Here is a 19,541-nt window from a genome sequence, read left to right on the forward strand (position 1 = left end):
GGTGGGTGGGTGGGAAGCGGGGGGGAAAAAAAAACAGACCCTAAACAAAAAGGGGAAACAGAATGAAATGGAAAAATTCTCAGAATCTGGTTCATGTAGTAGCACCATCCTGCCCTCCATGGGAACCCCTCCCCTTCACCCCCCAACTTATGTAGAGCTTTTATATAGCTGAATATAGTTACTCTATCTCCTTATAAATGTTAATTCAAAATATGGAAGTATGCTTTTTTCAGATTAAATTCTAGCTGTTTCTCTGTATCAATGCTTCTGTTTATTATCTCTTAATCTAATGAATTTTTCACTATTTCATCTTATACTCCTTATTTATCTGTTAGTCTTTAAACTTCAGTATTATTTATGCACATTACAATGCTAATTAGATTACACAGCCTTTTAACGGACACCATGAGAAATTCTGTATGTGATCCAGGTACATCTCATTACTCAAAATATGCTATTATTGCTTTCCAGTAGTTGAGGCTAATGCTACCATATGAATTAATATGACAGAAATGGAATAGAGGCTTTCTTGAAATTTAAGTGATAGAATCCTATGCTGTCTTTGCTGAAGGTCTCTGGCTCAGTCACCCTTTGTAGTCCTTTCTGCAACAGATCTTTTTAAAAAGAAATACTAATAGTTTTAAATTAATATGTACTGTAAAAAGGATTCTTTTAAAATTCAGAGAGCTGCAGTACAATAAAGGGGCACTGGAGGACAAGAACACAATGGTTAAAAAACTACTAAAGAAATTAATTTGCCTTGCTCTTTACTAACCAGGATCACCGGAAACTATAATACAATAAAATAGCATGCACTGTTGATAGGAGACATTGCTTTATCCTCAAGGGAATTTCTTTTGCAGTTGTTCTCTGAGTTTAATCTTACTGCCGTGGCATCTCTTATTCTTTTTACTAGCTCAGAACCAGGGTAGAGCTTAATAAGCTATCAATGAAAAGAATTAAAAGTGGACCGTAAACTGAAATTATGCACTAATAAAAGGAACACTGAAATGTGTAACTTAAAATTTAACAATACTGTAAAGTGTGAAAAAATCAAGTCATACCATCTGTTTAGTGAAATAATGCTCAATGAAATGCCAGTTGTAAGCAGGAAGTCAGAAGCAATTTACAACTCATATAAGGTTTCCTTCCAGGCAGAGAAGAAAGGAACAGCAGAAGAGCTTAAGTTTGTACTGAGAAGACTAAGATTTTTAAGCCTATACCTTTTCTAGTTCTATAAGGGCTATACAAGCTAAAAATTTCCTTTCTTACCCCCATCTGTCCTAGACTTCCTTTCTGCTACCAACTTACTGCTTAGTTGAGATTCAGAAATTCAGACAACTTTTTTCTCAGGTATAATATTGGAAAATATTTACTAAAGGAGAAGATTTCAACTTACCTGATGAAGATCGTTGCCCAAAACATATTCCTGAAAGTAACCTGGTGCAGCAGATGATGCTCTAATGGCCTGCCACAGTTTATACTGACAGCCTCCAATATAATGAGACTTAACACCAGGAAAGTGATTGTAGTTTCTAAAGACAAATGCTTTCAGTGGCGTTCCTCTGTTTACAATGGTGCTTACTGCAGCTACCTAGTGAGTTAGGAGAAACAAATAGTTATATATGGTAATAATAATAATAATGACAACTTCCCACAATATAAAATTCAATTTATACATTAAGGGCATCTCTGGAATCCTACTTGGTTCATTATTTATTTACTTTTTTACAATGCCTATCTAAATTTTAAAAGCGAAAGGAAAAAAAAAAACCCACACCAAACCAAAAAACAAACTCCCTAAAGAAAATGCTATTTTTAACCTGAAATTAATTGTTTCCACTGGCTATTCTGTTTCTACCAATATCTACCCACCGATATTTAAACAAAAAGCTGGTGTCACCCATATGATTTTAAAACGTTTTGCCTTTACAAATAGTAGTTCGTTTTCAAAAGTCTAACCAGCAATGCAACAATGCCATTAAATACGAATGTTAGAAATGTAAACCAAATTCTTTCTCCAAGAAAATGATTACTTAATATTGCAACCTGAGTTAAAGGACTGCAGGAAGAATCTCTCCCAAAGAAAAAACCCAAAAGAATCAAACATAAACCTTTCAAGATTTTTTGGAAGGACACTGAAATGTCATTAACAGAAAGTCACATATGTAAATCTAAGTGAAAAGCCAAAATGGCATTTCCATAAGACAAAATGTATGACTGCAAAAAAATCACACCTTACAGATACAATCACACGAGGTGAGAGCACCTATAGTTATGGATGAGTGTTAGAATCTGCAAGACCTTTTAGTGATGATGCACCCAGCCTGGCTGGCACTGTTCAGAAAAATACCCTTTAGCAGGTAAGTAGGTGTCCAATTCTATTTTGCTTACAGAGTAGAGCATTTTTGGGAAACACTATTCAACAGCACTAGCAGCTTACGTTGTGATATCACTGTATTCATTTCCATTCTTCAGCTACATAAGTTAAATCATTTAATTCACAGTAAGTCCATCCTTATAAAAAAGAAAACAAGAAAAGTATAACTTCTGTAAGACAATGCAGAAGCAAAACACATCTATGATTCGTACTCCATCATTTGATGGAGGAAAAGTTCCTGTTTTTGTCAAAAGGAAGGGTTGGTTCTAAGCACTACTAGAAGCAGTAAGAAAAAAAAACTTTGGAAAATTTAAGAGAAAATTTAATAGAAAACTTTTCAAACTGATGCTTGAATTTATTTTTGGTAATACCCATATACACTTCCACCTCATGATGCAGTCTAAGTTGTAAAGTGCTGAGCACCTTCATGATAAGATGTTTTTTTCCAGAATCTAGTAGCAGCAGAGCACACAGCTGCATGTTTTATTTTGATTTTGCTGTGCCTTGTAAAGAGTGCCACCACTGCCAGCACTACAAAGCGATTACTGGGAATAGCTAGTTTCAACTCTATTTATATTCACATTTTGTTACTGAAGAACATGGAAGGAAGCCAAAGATCCCGGTTCAAAGATAACTTTCAAGTCAATGTAGGATAGATTCTCTCTCAGAAAGCAACATACCACTCCAGCCTTTTCATGTCCTTGTTTTAGACATGGACTAGGAACGCAGTCAGCCAAGCATATGTTTCTATGTTTAGAAAAATGTGAATATCTTCCATTTAACAGTAAAGCATTGAATATAGTGCTATGACACCAAAACACCTGTTAATTACAGATTGTTCTGAAATATGTCCTATTATATTTCTCTTCTTTCTTCACACCCTATCCTTCACCAAAAATAAAATACCCATGCTTTCTCATCTTTCACTCTTGTGCTGCTGCTGTATGTAACGCCCCTCCAATTAATTGGTGCCCTTTAGATCATACAGGAAGACCAGACATCTTGGGGCCTATGAATGTGACTGGAGAAAACCTGGTAATCCAGATAAAGTGAGGAGAAACCCTGTTCTCTCACTTCACAGTAACACAGATCACAGTTGACATGACAGGATCTCCAGATACTAGAGTTCTCTTATATGAAAAAACAAACTTTGCACAACTTCAAGAATTTGACCTAGTATTTCTCTGCTTATAAGCCTTTTAACATCTCTGAAATGTATTCTAACTTAAAGTATTAAATAAAAATATGAGAAATTGCTGCAGAAATTTAAGAATCTAATGAATTTTTATCCTTTAAAAGCATGGGTTATCTCATATGGAAGCTTGGAGAACATATCAACACTCATGCTGTTTATCCAATATTCTTCTAGGGACAGTACTCTTGCTCAGAACTCTTAAAAGTACTTGTGGAATACACAACTACTATTTACCTTAGAAAACTGTACTTACCTTCGGACATTTGGAATTTCTTGTAGTTTCAATCATAAGATTTGAGCCCATTTTTTCTCTAGAAGTAAGTGTAAAAATTGAAAATGCTCCATCAGTTTAGCATGAACAAAAGACGTACATTTTTATCATCCCTTACTTCTGAGAACTTTACATTTAACAGAAGCAATGCTTGGATTTCACTTCAATAATCGTATTTCTATGGTTGACTTCAATGGACTAATATTTCAAACCTTCTAGGCTTCTTCTTGCAAATAAGTCTGAAGAATGATTTAGGTCTTGATTCAGTTATTCACTTTACTACATGCTTAAACACAGATCATCAGGATTACTCAACTACTTTGCGAGAGGAAAACGAAGTACTTTGCTACATTTAAGAATCAAAAAATCAACATCTTTATTAAGCGGTTTTATAGTAATGAAAATTGCTCTCCTGAACTGTTATGAAAACAAAAGCTAAGGAAAGAAAGACAACATTCTACATGATTTTTGAAGAAAGTTAAAACATGTATATGTAATCTTCCATAACAATAATTCAATATGCATTTAACACCCATTTTTCAGTTGGAATTTTTTCATATGCATACATTTTTATAAATTGATTACAGAAGGAGATGAAGGCACACAGAACCAAGAAGTAGGAATATTCAGAAATAAAAGATGAGACTGACAAAGGTGAGATATGAAAGACATCTACTGATTTGCATCACTGTATTAGATATTTTTTCCCAAACCCTGAATGCAAAGATTAAAAAACTGCATAAGCAATATCCACTGCTTAATTACACAAACTGTCAAACTGAATAATTATTTTCTCACATATTGTTTCTTATGAAGGCCAGGAACTGATGCTTCAGAGCAGCTACAAGAAATCCCTTAAGCTACTATGCAACTTCAGACATTAAGGTCTAAAGGTAAAAGTTTAGTATCACCTCCAAATTTATTTTAGTTTTGTTGCTAGCATTCATACTTTAATTGTGTATTATATAAATGTCTTTGTCAAGCCTCACTGTTCAATTATTTTCTTTACCAAAGTCACAACACAATTAATTCCAGGTTTTTTTCCACATACTGTGTTAAAAGAGAAAGTATACTAATTTTAATTTTATTGAATAGTCCCTTGTTCTTGAAGAAAAGATGAGAACGGTAATTCTCAAAATATCTTACTATCTCAAATTACTGCTTTAACTTGTTTGCTTTTTTTAATGATAAACAGTCCCAATTCCTTTGTGTGAATTGTCTTTAGGTCACTACCTACTTTTTACCAATCTTGCAACAGAAACATTCTCTAAAATGGGGTAACTGGGATTGTAAATAGCACTTTAAATGAAACTGTATTATGGATTAATATAACAGCATTATAATATTTTCTGTATTTTCAATCCCAACCATCACACACTGAATCATCTTGTTTGACCACAAGCATACAGATGTTTCATTAAACTGTCCATAACAACATCCAAATCACTTTTGATATTAAAGTTAGTTTACATCCTGTAAGCATTTTACATTTTTCCACTCATGGGTTATTACTTCACACATAATTTCATTTGCCATTCTATTTTTCCATTTATCTGCTTTGTTTGTGTCTGCCTGTAACCTATGTCCTCTAGACATGACCTACCTAAACACCAAGTCACCTTCACAAATGTTGCTCTTCCATTGCTTCGAGTCCCTAATATTGCAACACTTATTTCAATAATGATATGAAGAATGTATTGACAACCATATGCTTAAAGAAACATTCTAATGGGCTACAGCCAGGGTGCAATCAAATAGCCTGGAGAAAGAGCATTCAATTCAAAAGGCAAAATTGTAACTTTTACCCCCTTCTAACAACAACAACAAAAGTACCAGGAAACTATGACATCTTTACCAAACCTACAGGACAGACTTTTATTCAGTGTTCCCTAAAGATACATAACATCTCATTCATAATGCTGCAAAATATGTTAAGTACGTCTGGAGTGACTAACTGGTACAGAATGTGTTGCCCATCTAGTCACTGGAGACCAGTCTCAATTTATATTTCAATTTGCATAACAAATACCGGTTTGAAGTATTATTACTTGTAATCCCAAACACATGCATTATCCATTTTCCTACCAGCAGAGAACATGTAACTTTTACCCCACCCTCTATACAGAGAAGCTCGATTGCTTCTCAAGATTACAAATTCCCAGTATGGGATTTTAGTTAGCTTGCGAAAACCCCTAGCTGCTCACCAATATGAAAAAATAAAATTGTATATGTAAACAACAGTCAAAAGAAAACAGAAAACTTGAAACTGTAAGCCAGGTTCTTCTTACGAATGCAATTCAATATAGCATTACATAGACTGACGTATGGTAAGTATTTTCTGCACTAAGTAATAAAAGTAACTGATTAAAACCAGTCCTCAAACTGCAATTCAAGGAATACATAAGAAGAGTTAAAATAAACATACATGTAAAATATAAAATCAATTCCCTACAGCACTCACAATAAAAAGTTAATCAAAATTACTTGTCATTTTCTGAAATGGAATTTATATTATGCCTCATGAATGCATGCAACATTAGCGTAATACAACATTAGCTTAATTATTTTCAGCAAGAATACTTTCTGACAGAAAATAATACCAACAATATTGTGGTAGGGCTAAACGTACATTGCATGCCTGTATATTGTAAACGGATACTCTCTATTTCAAGCAAGGCTGACAAATCTACTACCATTTAAACAACAAAAACCCAGCCAGCACAGGTGAGGCTTTTAAATTTAAAACAAAACATAAAGCAGTTTTCCCATGCAACGACTGAAAGTTAGACCTGACCTTCTTATTGCCATAAAGAGATTCCCTTCTTAGTTGTAGGCTTCCACACCACAAGGAAGCCTGCAGGAATCCCTACTGTTTCAATAAAACGTTGTGTAGGCATAGCATCTCCCTTCAACATTGCAGAATTAGCTCAACAAAAAGTAATTTGTTGATCAGTAAATTTAATTTTTCATTTAATCTATGGATAACGTAATAATTGCCTGGCTTCTATCCATTGCACAGGAGTAGAGTGCTTTACCTCCCTCATGTGTTACATGTAGCTGCAAAGAATAACAGCATTTTAATTAAAGGCATGTAAAACACTTTCACATGAGGTAATTCTGATTTTCAAAAGACTTCTTTTAGTTGGGCAGGGGAGGAAAAGAGGGAAGGCAGAGAAAAATCTCTTTTCCAAAAAAAGAGGAACTCCAGGTATCTGAGAAGAAAAACTCATTATATTCATTTGATAAACACATTTATTCCTAAAAATATGCAAGAACACAGAGAAGTAGTACTTGGAAGCCTCTCTCTCCACTTCAGCAAACAAGTGAGATGCTTAAAACTCAGGCAGCACAGGTATTCCCACTATAGTGTCTAGAAAAAACACTTTCAATCCCACAAAACATTAATCATGTTCCCAAAGGAACTTGTCATTACTTATCCAAAGAAGCTTTTTACCATTTTACATTTGCTCTCAGAGAAGGTTGTTTCAGTTCTTTCAGTAGCAGCACCAGCTCTCACTCTTTGGGAAACTATGACATTAGTTTGCTAAAAATTATAAACAATGGAACTATCAATACAAATACAGATGAACAAAACTAAGTAATATAACTTGTAATAAATCGTAACAATTTCTTCCAGTGACTTTTCCTGAACAGCCATTAATGCATTTGTATACGTATCTATGAACAAATACCATTTCACTAGCAGCTCTGACACAGCAGATACTTTTTCATTGCAATCCTTACAGCTCATTTTCCTTTTCAAAGAAAGGGGCAATGGGCAAAACCCCTCAGTATAGCAGCTAAGATTAAAAATCCCTACTACAGCACATTATTTCATTTCTCATCATGCTTCCTGTAAGAAAAAAGGCACAGTAGGTGGCCAGTAAAATTTGTAGCACATCTATAATGAGTCAGGTCCAGCAGAGCTGGCAAGCGTACAGGAATATAATCAGAAATCAGTGCACTAAAGCTTACTTCACTCCCCAGAAACAGAAATCATTACATTAAAGGCTTTCAATATTTTGGTAAATAGGAAAACAGCTATTTCAAAAGAATGAGAGTATATGCTAATTCTTTCTAGTTGTTTTAAGAATTTGCTTACCAGTGAAACAATAACAAAACCAAAGGCTCTCAGACATTATACTAATTATTTTCCACCTGATCATTTTTTACTTACTTGAGCATTTTTTCCCAGATATCACTGTCATAAAAGGCGTGGCTCCAACCCATTTTCACTGTTCCAACAATAACATTCTGCTTAAAAACATCTGATCCTAACTTGCGATACAGTTCTTCACAATCATCGAGAGGGATATGGAACAACCCCAACATAAAAGCTAATATAGCTCCTGAAAAAGAAGTATTTTGAAACGTAAAGTAAGATTACGAAGATGGATTACCATTTAATGTAGTTCATAGGTTAGCAGAATATCTATCTTGAAAAGGGAAGATCAATTGACATTTGTATCACTAAATTCCTGTTCAAAGATCACAAACTATGTTTTAAAGGACATATACAAGATAGGAAGAGTCTACTTTCAAAAACAGAACTATGAGAAGTTGACAAATGGTATTATTTCATTTCGCAGACTTCATCCCTGCAAACATGTATATGGCAGAAAGCAAACTAAATCCACTGCTTTATTTGGAAAGAGAAATGAGTAAGAGAAATCTATGCTGTGGTATTAAAAATGTATTTGGAGCATTACTTGCTATCTGGCAAACTCCGAGTCAGTAAAGAGAAATTCTAGGAAAATTCTGTAAAAAAAAGGGAGTTTTGACTAGTTTGGAATACATTTGGTTGCAACCATTTATAATTATTCATTCATACATACTGCCATCTAGTGTGTGCCTAAAAAAATTATGACCTACCCTTGTAGGAACAAAACAGTATCCAAAAAGCATGGTTGCAAAATACCATTAAAAAGACTGTGGAAAAATATAATTAATGCATAACTACCATTTTTAGATATATTAAACTGAAAGGGACATATACAACCTTTAAATCTGTGCAATACTGTGAGGACATGTAATAAAGCATGAGGAATAATTAGGACACATGATTTTTCCAATTTGGAAATGAATGCAGTAGGTTTGAATAAAATTAATTTAAAAAGGAGTAAATTTTGAAATAGAGTAAGAATAAAACACATGCAGAAAGAAAGAACTACATAAAGAAAGTTACAGATGGCTTTAAAGGAGACATGACTTCCAAGCTACTTTTGCTCTCATGGATCCCACCACCATGACAGCTGAGTGTCAGTGGATTGATGGTCTCAATTTTTTAAAATGTAGCACACGTGCTTAATATAACCTGGGCCTACTTGACACATCAAAGTTTCATCAAGAGAAACTTACTCAACTGCCAAATCACCAAATGCCTGTATTCAACACAGACTAAACATCTAGCAGCAGAGAAACACCATTTTTCTGAATCATGCAAATCCTCTGCTACCTTCTCCTCATAACTCTCCAGCACCAATTCTATAATATCATGCATTTGCTATTTTGGTGAACAGTTTCAAAGCCAAAGAGCCAAAATTAATACCAAATGCAAACTCATTTTCACTTCACTTCCTGAGAAACAGCACCAAAAACTGCAGTCTGCATCAGCACACAAGTGGCAGTAGATAGTACCAGAGTCAAGGTACATATTAAAGGGCTTTGCTGAAACCTGCTGGATGGTAACAAGACACTCACAGGAGAGTAAGGTCAAAATCAAAGATATAGTGCAGGCTCTATCAGATGGTCCAGTGAAAAAGTTTCTGACGCTTCCATCACATCCTGCTCTATCACAGACTCCTACACTCCAGCCACCATCTCAGCCTTGACAGCCAACACTTCAGGGGGAAAAAATACCTAAACAAAAGCTGGTGGGCTAAGGAGCGTATCTTGAAGAACACAGGGATACAGTTGGCTAATATAACCTGAAAGACAAAAGTATTCCTTTCTTATTCAGTACTAGCAAGACTTCAGCTGAAGCTATATCTGGACCTGAATGATATTCTTCAAAACAGATGTGGACCACCTGGAAAAAAGAAAAAGCACACAAAAAAGTCCCCAAAAGACAATCACAGGTCAAGGAAATCAGTCTGTAAGGAAAGGCTGAGGAAACAGGCTATGACAAAAGCCTTTAAATGCACAGAAGGCTGCTGCAAAGAGAAGAGAAAGAACGTTATCCGTGTTCCTGGGGAGTCAGGACAAGAGGAAACAAATTTGAACTGCAACAGGAAGATCCACGTTAGACATTTGGATTTTTTTTTTCCCCAAATGTAAAGACAGTGGAGCACTAGAACAGATTTTCTGAAGAGGTCTGAAATGATTCAAAATCTTCGAAAATTGTCAATAGTGAAACACACACAGCTGATCCTTTCCTTGGGAAATGAGATAACCTCCTAAGGACGCTTCCAGCTCTGTAATACCATGACTTGACTTATTCATGAGTTCTCCTGAAAAAAATACTTCTTCCAACAGAAAGGTTTTCAAAATGGATTTCAAAACTGGAAAGACATCATGGGCAAAAAAAAATCATCAACAGAGAGATACGAGCTTTGCTTAAGATCCTCATCTACAAATCACTGAAGGCTGGGAGAATACATGGGGGCACTGGCCCTATGCTGTTCTTAACAACTTGGAAGGAATATTTTGGGAGAACATCCTTATGTGAAGTCCTTATGCAAACTTCACATACATCCAAAAATGATGATCAAAGAGACCAGTACAATTCAGATGTCTTTGTAGTAAAATGCACTGGAAAACAATATGGTAGGAGAACCTTTGGTCACACTGTGTCAATGATCAAATCCCTCATACGATGCATCTGAATGCCACTGATTATTAGATCAATATAGAAGTTTAGGAAAAAAGTGTATTTTAAAAATTCTTGGAGTAGGCCAGCACATTTGAAAATGTGGTAGCATGCACTTTGCCTGATCACATACTCTTGATGTTATAAACTGGTCCCGGTGACTGAATTCTAAGTGCACCACTATTGAAAAGTATCTTTGATATACTGGGAGACCGCATGAGCGGTGAAAAGAACATCCAAGCCACATCCACAGCATACCTGCAGACAAGTTGTCCTCAATGGGTTAAGTGCTCTGTGCATCGATAAAAGCATCGATAAAAGCATCGATAAAAGCATCGATAAAAGCATGTCATGCTCTGGAGAACAGTGACAATCACCCTCACTTACAGAAATCCCAGCAGCTCAGTTCCTGGGGCAATGGCACTTCCTCCTCTCAACTGCCTTGTTTTCACCTCTGGATTTTTGCATGGAACAGGTACAAACTTGGTACACAATTTACATTAACCTGGTTCCCCATAAAAGAAGGTCAGTGGCTACCACTGCATTGCATGTGCTTGCAGATTTTCTGGTGCTTCCATCCCAGACACTGTGCTCAGCAATAGGCAGGTGACCTAAGTATGCAAGGCCCGTTACAGCATCATTACAGTGACCTTTCTCTGTGACTGCCTACATTTACACCCTATGACCACCAGTGAAGAGAAGTACAGGGAAACTAATTACAAAGACAGACTCTGTGATGCTGAATTCACAGCAAACTGATTATTTCTAAACCTCAAAGGCAATACAGCTAAATGGTATTAAGAGATATGAAAAGCACAGCAGAAAAAAAAAAAAGAGAGCTGTAATGCACAAGAGGCATCCTTCCTATCATTTAACACATCACTCTTCTAAACCACAATTCATCCACCTACAAGCTTCTGCAAATCCTACCAGCATAGGTACTGTCAACACAAACTGAAATGGTAAAGTACACTGCTAGCACATGCTGACAGATCCGTACAACCCCTCCCAGCCACGCCTTGTCACCTATTACTGCAAGCTGGACTACTGCAGACAAAAGCTTGAGAGCATAAACAAAGCTTAAAAGAACACATTAAGTACTTACTAGCAGTTACAAAACCCAAAATCTGGTGAAGAACTAAGAATAAACATAGTTCTAATCAGAGTAGTGGGATCTAATTAAGAACACCAAGCCTCTCTATCAAAGATAAAATGTCTTTATTATGATTGAAGGAGATATTAGAGAAGTGTTTTGTAGTGAAACTATCTTCCAAAGAAACAACCAGTTACTGCTAAATTAACTAACAAAGGATTTTTTTCAAAGACTATTAAAAATGTAAAGTAGGGAACTATATTGCGTCTACAAACAAATTCTGTCTAGTAGACCTAAACATTCTCCTCTTCTCTACTATTTTGAGTCTATTAAGCAAATCTCTGGAAATGCAAACATTGACCTACTCATAGTGATCTGCATTTAATGTTATTTCTGAATTAAACTGTATGGAAGGTATGTACAGTGCAAAAAAAATGAAGAATGTGGGTTTCTAAAGGAAACTGAGCTACTAAACTATGGCATACCTCTTATGTTAGAAATCAGCATTATGCTGCTACTGGTCTAGCATAATTTCTGAAAGAGATGACTGTCTTTTAAAAAGAAACTTATGCTTTAGAATTTCCTACTTCCTACAGAGGAGAAACATAATTGAATCACAAGAGTAATTAAGGGTGGGAGGAACCTCTAGAGGTCATCTAGCCCAACCTCCTGTTCAATTAGAACAGGTTACTCAGGACTTGTTCAGCCAAGTTTTGAGTATCTCCAAGGATGGAGATTCCACAGCCTGTGCAGGCAACTCCTTTTAGTGTCTGACCATCCTTGCAAGGAAAACATGATTTCTTATACCTAATTGCAACTTCCCATATTCCAACTTGTCTGTTGACTTTTCTCCAATCACTGTGCACCTTCAAGAAGAGTCTAGCTCCATCTTCTCTGTATTTTCCCATTAGTTGAAACAGCAATAAGGCCTCCCCTCAGCCTTCTCTTCTTAAGGCTGAATAAACCCCATTCTTGCACTTTCTCCCTATGTGTCATGACCTCCAGTCCCCTGACCATCTACTTGGCCCTCTGCCAGACTCACTCCATGTACAAGAACACACCCAACAAATTAAGGGTTTACTGAGGAGCTTACAACTAGACATACGGTGGCCAGAGACCCTTAATCTGTTGGGTATGTTCCTGTGCATACAAGCCAGTATGTGGTCAGCTTTCTTTGCTGCAAGGGTACACTGATGATTCATGTTCAACTTGTTCCAACAAGACCAGGTCTTTTTCTGCAAAGCTGGTTTCTAGCCAGTCAGCACACCTCAGATGGAGGGCTTGGTACTTGGCTTTATTGAACCTTAGGTGGTTCCTACCAAGCCATTTCTCCAGCCTGTACAGGCCAATCTGAACAGAGGGCATCACTGTACTGACCACTTCCTCTAATTTAGTATCACCCAAGATCTTGCTACAGGCACACTCTGTCCCTGTTTGGGTCATTAATAAAGACATGGAACAGTACTGGCCCAGTATCAGTCCCCGAGGGACATTACCTCAGTTGTCCATAAAGCCCCATAAGCATCTAAGATATTTGTATCTGTGTGCAAAATGAAGGTTTCGCATTCATTGAAAAAATGAAAAATCAGTTTGATGTTACAAGTGTATCATGAATCACCCAAAGTTCTTATTCAGAAGAAAAAAGAAAGTCTTTAGAAATCACACCTATACTTTCCCAACTTACACTCAAAGTCAGAAACCGGCAAGCTCTGCAAAATCTACATTTATTCTCAGATGTTCTTTTACTATATTCATAGCAAAATTCCAACTTAACAATTGGCTTAACAATTACCTGTGCTTACACCACAAATGTAGTCAAAAAGTTGATGAACCGGCTTTCCAGTTAGTTGTTCTAGTTTCCGTAGAGTCTGAAGTGCAACTAAACCCCTGAAACACAAAAAAACCCCCTTCACATACAATGGTAGTTTTACCTTACACAGTTCTAATTAAGCCCACCTTTGCTTAATGATAACTGAATAACTACAACAGTAAAAATCCTGAATATTTCAGGAATGAAAGAGTAGCAGAACACAATTAAAATGGAATGATGAATACTAAAATAAATGACATGTTTGGGCATACCAAAAATAGTACTCAACAGCTACAGCCACATTGTTTTGCAGCAAAGGCTCAGGGATGATCATCTTCTGTGGATGTAGACTCAGGATAGATTTTAGCTGCATCCACAACACACAGCACTTAAAGTTTTGTCTTAACAGGGCTATATAATGCCCCTTAGGACATAATATCTTTCTGTCTGTGGTTTTTTTGCCTCAATTCAATGTGTCAGAAATAATGGGAGAGAGCTAGAGAACTGCATGGCAAAAGGAGCACCAAACCAAGTACCATCTTGCCAACACATTCTGCTGAGAATGGCACCTCCTGTACGCTGCCCCCAAATCTGTCCTGGCTTGTGCTGAAGGGCACTAGTCAACCCATTGCAAAACTATAACCAGCTGACCACTGCCAATTAAGTGGCACAACAGCCGGTAGTCAGTACTCAGGCTCACTCTCTGGACTTGCTTCATTTAGTGTTATAGATGAAGATACTGTTTTCTAAAGATAAGGTGTCTTCTAATGTCACTCCCCTAGAAATCTGACAGAAAAATTAATACACTTTATTTACACATATAGCATCCTTCTTTCTACTTTGTAAAATCTTTATGGTTTACAATGAACTTTTGGAAACACAAATGTTGAAGTTGTGACATACGCTTAACTCCTTATTGAAGACAACTGATTTTGATGCAAGTAAAGAAATACTATGGGGAAACAAAAAGTTCGTGAAACTGTATTTCTGCAATGACTTCATACTTCACTTTGTACCAATAAAGATTTGTGAATCAGTAAATATTTGCCAACAAGATTTCTTCAAATATGCCTGAAAACAGAGCTTTTAGTAAACATCAGCCTTCAAATTTAGTGAACATGCTTCTGCTACTACTCTTTACAAATTGTGGTAGACGCATAAATTCATGCAGAGCTAGAGCACATGTAACTAAAGACATGTGGTGCATAAATTAAAAAAAAAATGTTTGTGTAGAAGAAATATAAATCAACAGCATGGCTAGAGTAGCTTTCACCACTAGCCTATTCATTCTTTCATATGAGACCAGTCCTGCTAAGGCAGGTCACCCTCCAGAGAAGTACAAGAACATTTTTTGTGTTACTAAGTCAATCATAAAAGTATAAACTACTAGCATTTCACAACAATTTTGTATTTCTGAGATTAGGCTTGTGAGCAGACTAACTCAATTAACCATTTAATTTACTTCCAAAAGGAGAATGAGCCAATCCAAGCACTTAAGTGTGTAGCCAACTTTAAATGGGTAAGTAATTTCAGTGTCACAGTACTACTAATGCATGGAAATTTAAGCACAAATACATACAAAAATAATACCCATCACTTGGATAGTCAAATGTAACAGAACTGTAAATCATAAATCGCATCTTTGGGCACTAACTTACCAAAGAGAAACTGAAATTTTATTTCCAGTTACAGTACGAAAAAGGCTACAACTACATAAAAACCCAGAGGTTTTACCTTGTTCCTCCTCCATCAATAGCGAGGACTCGAATTCCCCAGCCTTTCACAGGGTCTGTATATCCAATTACAGCTAAAGTCTCTCTAACAGCAGCCTGAAGACTTTCGTCATTTGCCTGTCTCAGTCGAAGTAGGCATGGGATTAATTTTTCCTATTGATGAACACAAAGATATTTCATTCTAACTACATGTTTATACCAAAAGAATCCATGCTTGCATCTACTAGTTTGGCATTTAAGTATAAAAGTAATATATTAGTTAAACTCAGAGGAAAACTTCTTTAAATCTGTATTTACCCATCTCTCTTTCTAACAAGGGAAAGGATGGACTCCAATATTATGTCATACGCGCCTCATTGCTAAAGTAACTATCTATCAGAATTAACCAAAGTGAAATGTAAATCTTTCAAATAGCTAGAAAAGCTATATTTACGAGCAGTTTAGTTTTATTGACTTCAATGTCACATTAGCCAAATATAAACTCAAGTATGGAGCACACCAAGTATAGCTAAAAGCCCAGATTTTGCTGAATATGTACCACACTGCTTCAAAGTACACTAATACTAAAACAAAGCAAATTAAAATTCTTCCTCACACTGAGTAATTTTTAAATATACAATTATTACCACAAAGATACAGAGTATTATAATAAAAAATGGGAGTAGTGCATGTACTCTTTCATAATAAAGTAATTCACATCTATTCACGTGGATGCCAGACCTGTACCTTGCCCATATGATTCATCTGGCCTGCATTCCCTTCCCAAAGATCTCTTATCCAGCAATTCTACAATCTATGTTACACATCTGTCACATGGAAAAAGGCATGAGACTGACAAATGCTATGATTTGGCTAGTACTCCTAGAATAGTCTACTACCCACCTCCTGTCCTCTCACTGCAGGAAAGAGAATGGGTAGGACTAGATTACATGAGCTTATTTGATGGTTATACTCCACTCTTGTCATCGCTCTTCGAAGGAAGCATGCAAACAAGCAGAAGAACTGTTGTACATATGCAGATCAACTGTACCGTACATTCCCGTCTGGTCAATTGCGACAGAGAACACAGTGTACGACCTTCATCTACCATTAGAATAAGCTATACTATCTATCCACATGACAATGCTGTATGCTTCTAAATTAAACATTGCAATCTTAAGAGCCTTTAGCTAAACTACTCACAGTTTGCATATGAATCTGCTTGAACCAGCTAAAAAAATAGCTATAAAAAGAGACATTCACACTGTCAAACAGAAAATATAACTAGCCCACAAAAGCACAGAAGAAAGTTTTATGTTATTCTATGTCAATCCTCTGTCAGATATTAATCTTTTGTCTAAGCATAAAGACTATTTGCACCTTAATTGCAACTCCTCTGCTCTCTGGAAATTCTAGAAGATGATAGGTCAGTTCTTCAACCCTGCTGATACAGACTCTTCGATTAGAGGATCTTCGTAGGGCTTGAACTAAAGCTCGAGTCCTGTTATCAATACTCACTCTTGCAATAATCTAAAAAAAGAAAGTTATATAAATAACATAAAACTACTCTAAGATATGTGTAAAATTTGTCAAGACTAATTCCAAACTGTTATTTTAAGATTTCTGAGAAGTAATGGACAGCATGTTGTACCAGAAATCTGCTACAGGCTCCAAGTAAGCATTGCTTAAATGTAAACAGGCAACCTTTTGATTCTTTGTTTACTAGAAAAATAAACAAAGGCAGCTCACAGCAACAATACACCAAACAAACACGTGTCTGCATGTACTCGGATGTATTTTCAGGGCAACTCTGAAATCATTGTATTTGAAGGAGTGCAAGATTACTATAACTACAACAAAAAAAAGCAACTAGATCTATCCATATTTATGTACACTCTCTCTACATATATATGAACTAAATATAGGTATATAATACACACACATGTATATATACATATATACGCTTTATATATAAACTTACATATACATATATGTACTTATAAAAAGTATATATACATTTTATATATGTGTACATACGTATGTATAAGTACATATATGTATATGTAAGTTTACATAACTTACATATAGTATGTATATGTAAGTTTATAGTTTTTATATATGTGTATATACATATATACTTATTTATATAAGTACATACTTATATGTACGTACACATAAATTATGTGTACATATATGTACTTACATGTAAGTACATACATATATACTTATTTATGTAAGTATATTCAAGCATATGTAAGTATATATAAGTTTACATATAGATATATACACCTGTGTGTATAGTGTATATATACACTTGTGTAAAATATACATACATAGAAATAATACCTGAAGAAACAACACTAAACAAAGACTTGCCTTTTCTCTCTGAAGAGACAGATGCTTTTCCCTCTCTTCTGCAGTCTTAGCCTCTTTTGCTTTGTCCTCTTCATCTTTCTCAGGCACTTCTTGTTCTGGTTGTTTGCTCTTTTCTTGGGAAACAACTTTTGTATCGGATCTTAACTTGGGAACCAACCCACCAATGTAACTGTCTACAAAAGCTTGTACACTGTTACTGGGATATGAAAGAAAGTTTGCAATACTTTTTTTAGTGGAAACCGGAAGAGCAGTATTTGTTTTTTCCGCACCCAGAGTCTCTGCTTGAGGAGCTAAAGTAGCTGACGAATCCACTGTCTTTTCTTCACTCATTACAGTATCTCCTGATGAATCAAGCTTATTCCTCTCTTCACTTTTAGAGTCCTGTAACAAAGCATTCCTTTTTTTCTCTTGATCCATAACAGAATTATTTTTAAAGTACCAGTTGATATGATCAGCTACGAAGTTGTAAGTCTCTCCAAAATTTGTAGAAAAGTAACTTACATGAAAAAGGTGGGTTTTAGTAGACGCTGAATCTTCTGGAGTATCTTGGTAAGTGCCACTTGAACTTACTAACATAGACTCATTTGCACAAGTGGATTTCTTTGCAGCTGGGCCCCTGTTGCAATCCTCCTGAGTTCTGGCATCTGCGACTTGTTTATCATTTTCTAGATTTGCATTGATGTTATTTGCATCTGCATTACTTTTACTTGCTTTTCCCAGAGTACCCGAGTGTGACTTTAATCGAGCTATCCGTGAAACCAGTTCACTGTGCGTGCCAGACACTGCCTTTGAAACAGATTCTATAGTATTCTTAATTCGTGACATGCGATTGTTCACTTTGGTAAGTCCTTTGGAAGAAGAAGTTAAAAGTTTAGAAACTCTGTAGTATAAAAAGTCATGGCTGTAAATGTATTTGTTATACCAAAATGTTCTGCTTCTGGCCCATTTATACCGATGCTCGCTTGTATGAAACACTCTCAGGTGAATGACATGATTTATCCTCCAGCAGACTTTAGGTCTATACAAATACAGGTATTTGTTTCTTTGCTTCCACCAAAGACTTTTTGGGTTAATCACAAAGAACAAATATGTGTCTAAAGGTAAATGAACTGTCATTACTTATAAATAATTACACCTTTTCTATGTTGCTTGTCTACTTCATTCCAGAAAATATATTTCAATAAATAAATCTCACATCACGGTGTTACCTGAAAAAGGAAAAAAAACAACAATGGAAACCCCAAACCAATAAATTAAACTAAATCACAGAGTTGATTACAGCAGATGCAGCTTATTTATTCTTTCAGTAAAGACAGATAAACATTCAAATCAAATAATCTCATGGGGGTATCTACTCCTCAGGACGTTTGGTAGTGTCATCCCAAAGTTTCAATTTCAATACGTTATTCCTTAAAGGCCAGTTTAAGTCCATCTTGAGAATATGCAACACTTGTCTAAAGCATTTAGTGACATATAGAAAGCTGCTTGCTGGTCTTTCCAATAGAGAAATTTCTATCTCTTTAGCAAATTATCCTGTGCAGAGACCAAATTTCAAATGAACCTGTTATTATATTACCACCCCTTTGCAGAATTCCTCCCATAGGAGAAAGGGCACCAATTCTTTGAGCAAAGCTTCAGTATAAGGCCACAACTTCAACGAAACGTTCCTACCCTAAGAGCTAAGGGCAGTATATAATCCTTACTCTACAAGGAGAATATAGACGTTTCTGAGGTGGATCAGAATTTTACACAGCATACAAGAGTTGCGCTGAAACCGCAGAAGCAAATCCATCATTTACCTAAATGGCAAGCTCGGGCTGCTCCGGCTCCCCTGACAAGTGCCAGAGGAGGCCAGGCAGGCCAACACCTGCGCAGGCCGACGCCAAGATAACAGCG

At 36.0% G+C, this 19,541-nt stretch overlaps 1 protein-coding gene across 1 annotated transcript; it reads right to left on the minus strand.

The window, feature by feature from the left end:
- Nucleotides 1–886: 886 nt before the first annotated feature.
- PNPLA8 (patatin-like phospholipase domain containing 8) lies at nt 887–18,847 on the minus strand (the record flags this gene model as incomplete). Its single annotated transcript, XM_009582360.1, has 8 exons — nt 17,646–18,847; nt 16,650–16,799; nt 15,292–15,443; nt 13,540–13,634; nt 8,024–8,195; nt 3,829–3,886; nt 1,400–1,594; nt 887–943 (listed from the first exon to the last, which is right to left on the minus strand). Coding segments are annotated over exons 1-8 (1,995 nt in total), but the record flags the coding sequence as incomplete, so codon positions are not given.
- Between the last annotated feature and the right edge of the window lie 694 nt (nt 18,848–19,541).

This window comes from Fulmarus glacialis, unplaced genomic scaffold (genome assembly GCF_000690835.1).
Source record: "Fulmarus glacialis isolate BGI_N327 unplaced genomic scaffold, ASM69083v1 scaffold9797, whole genome shotgun sequence".
Taxonomy (NCBI): domain Eukaryota; kingdom Metazoa; phylum Chordata; class Aves; order Procellariiformes; family Procellariidae; genus Fulmarus; species Fulmarus glacialis.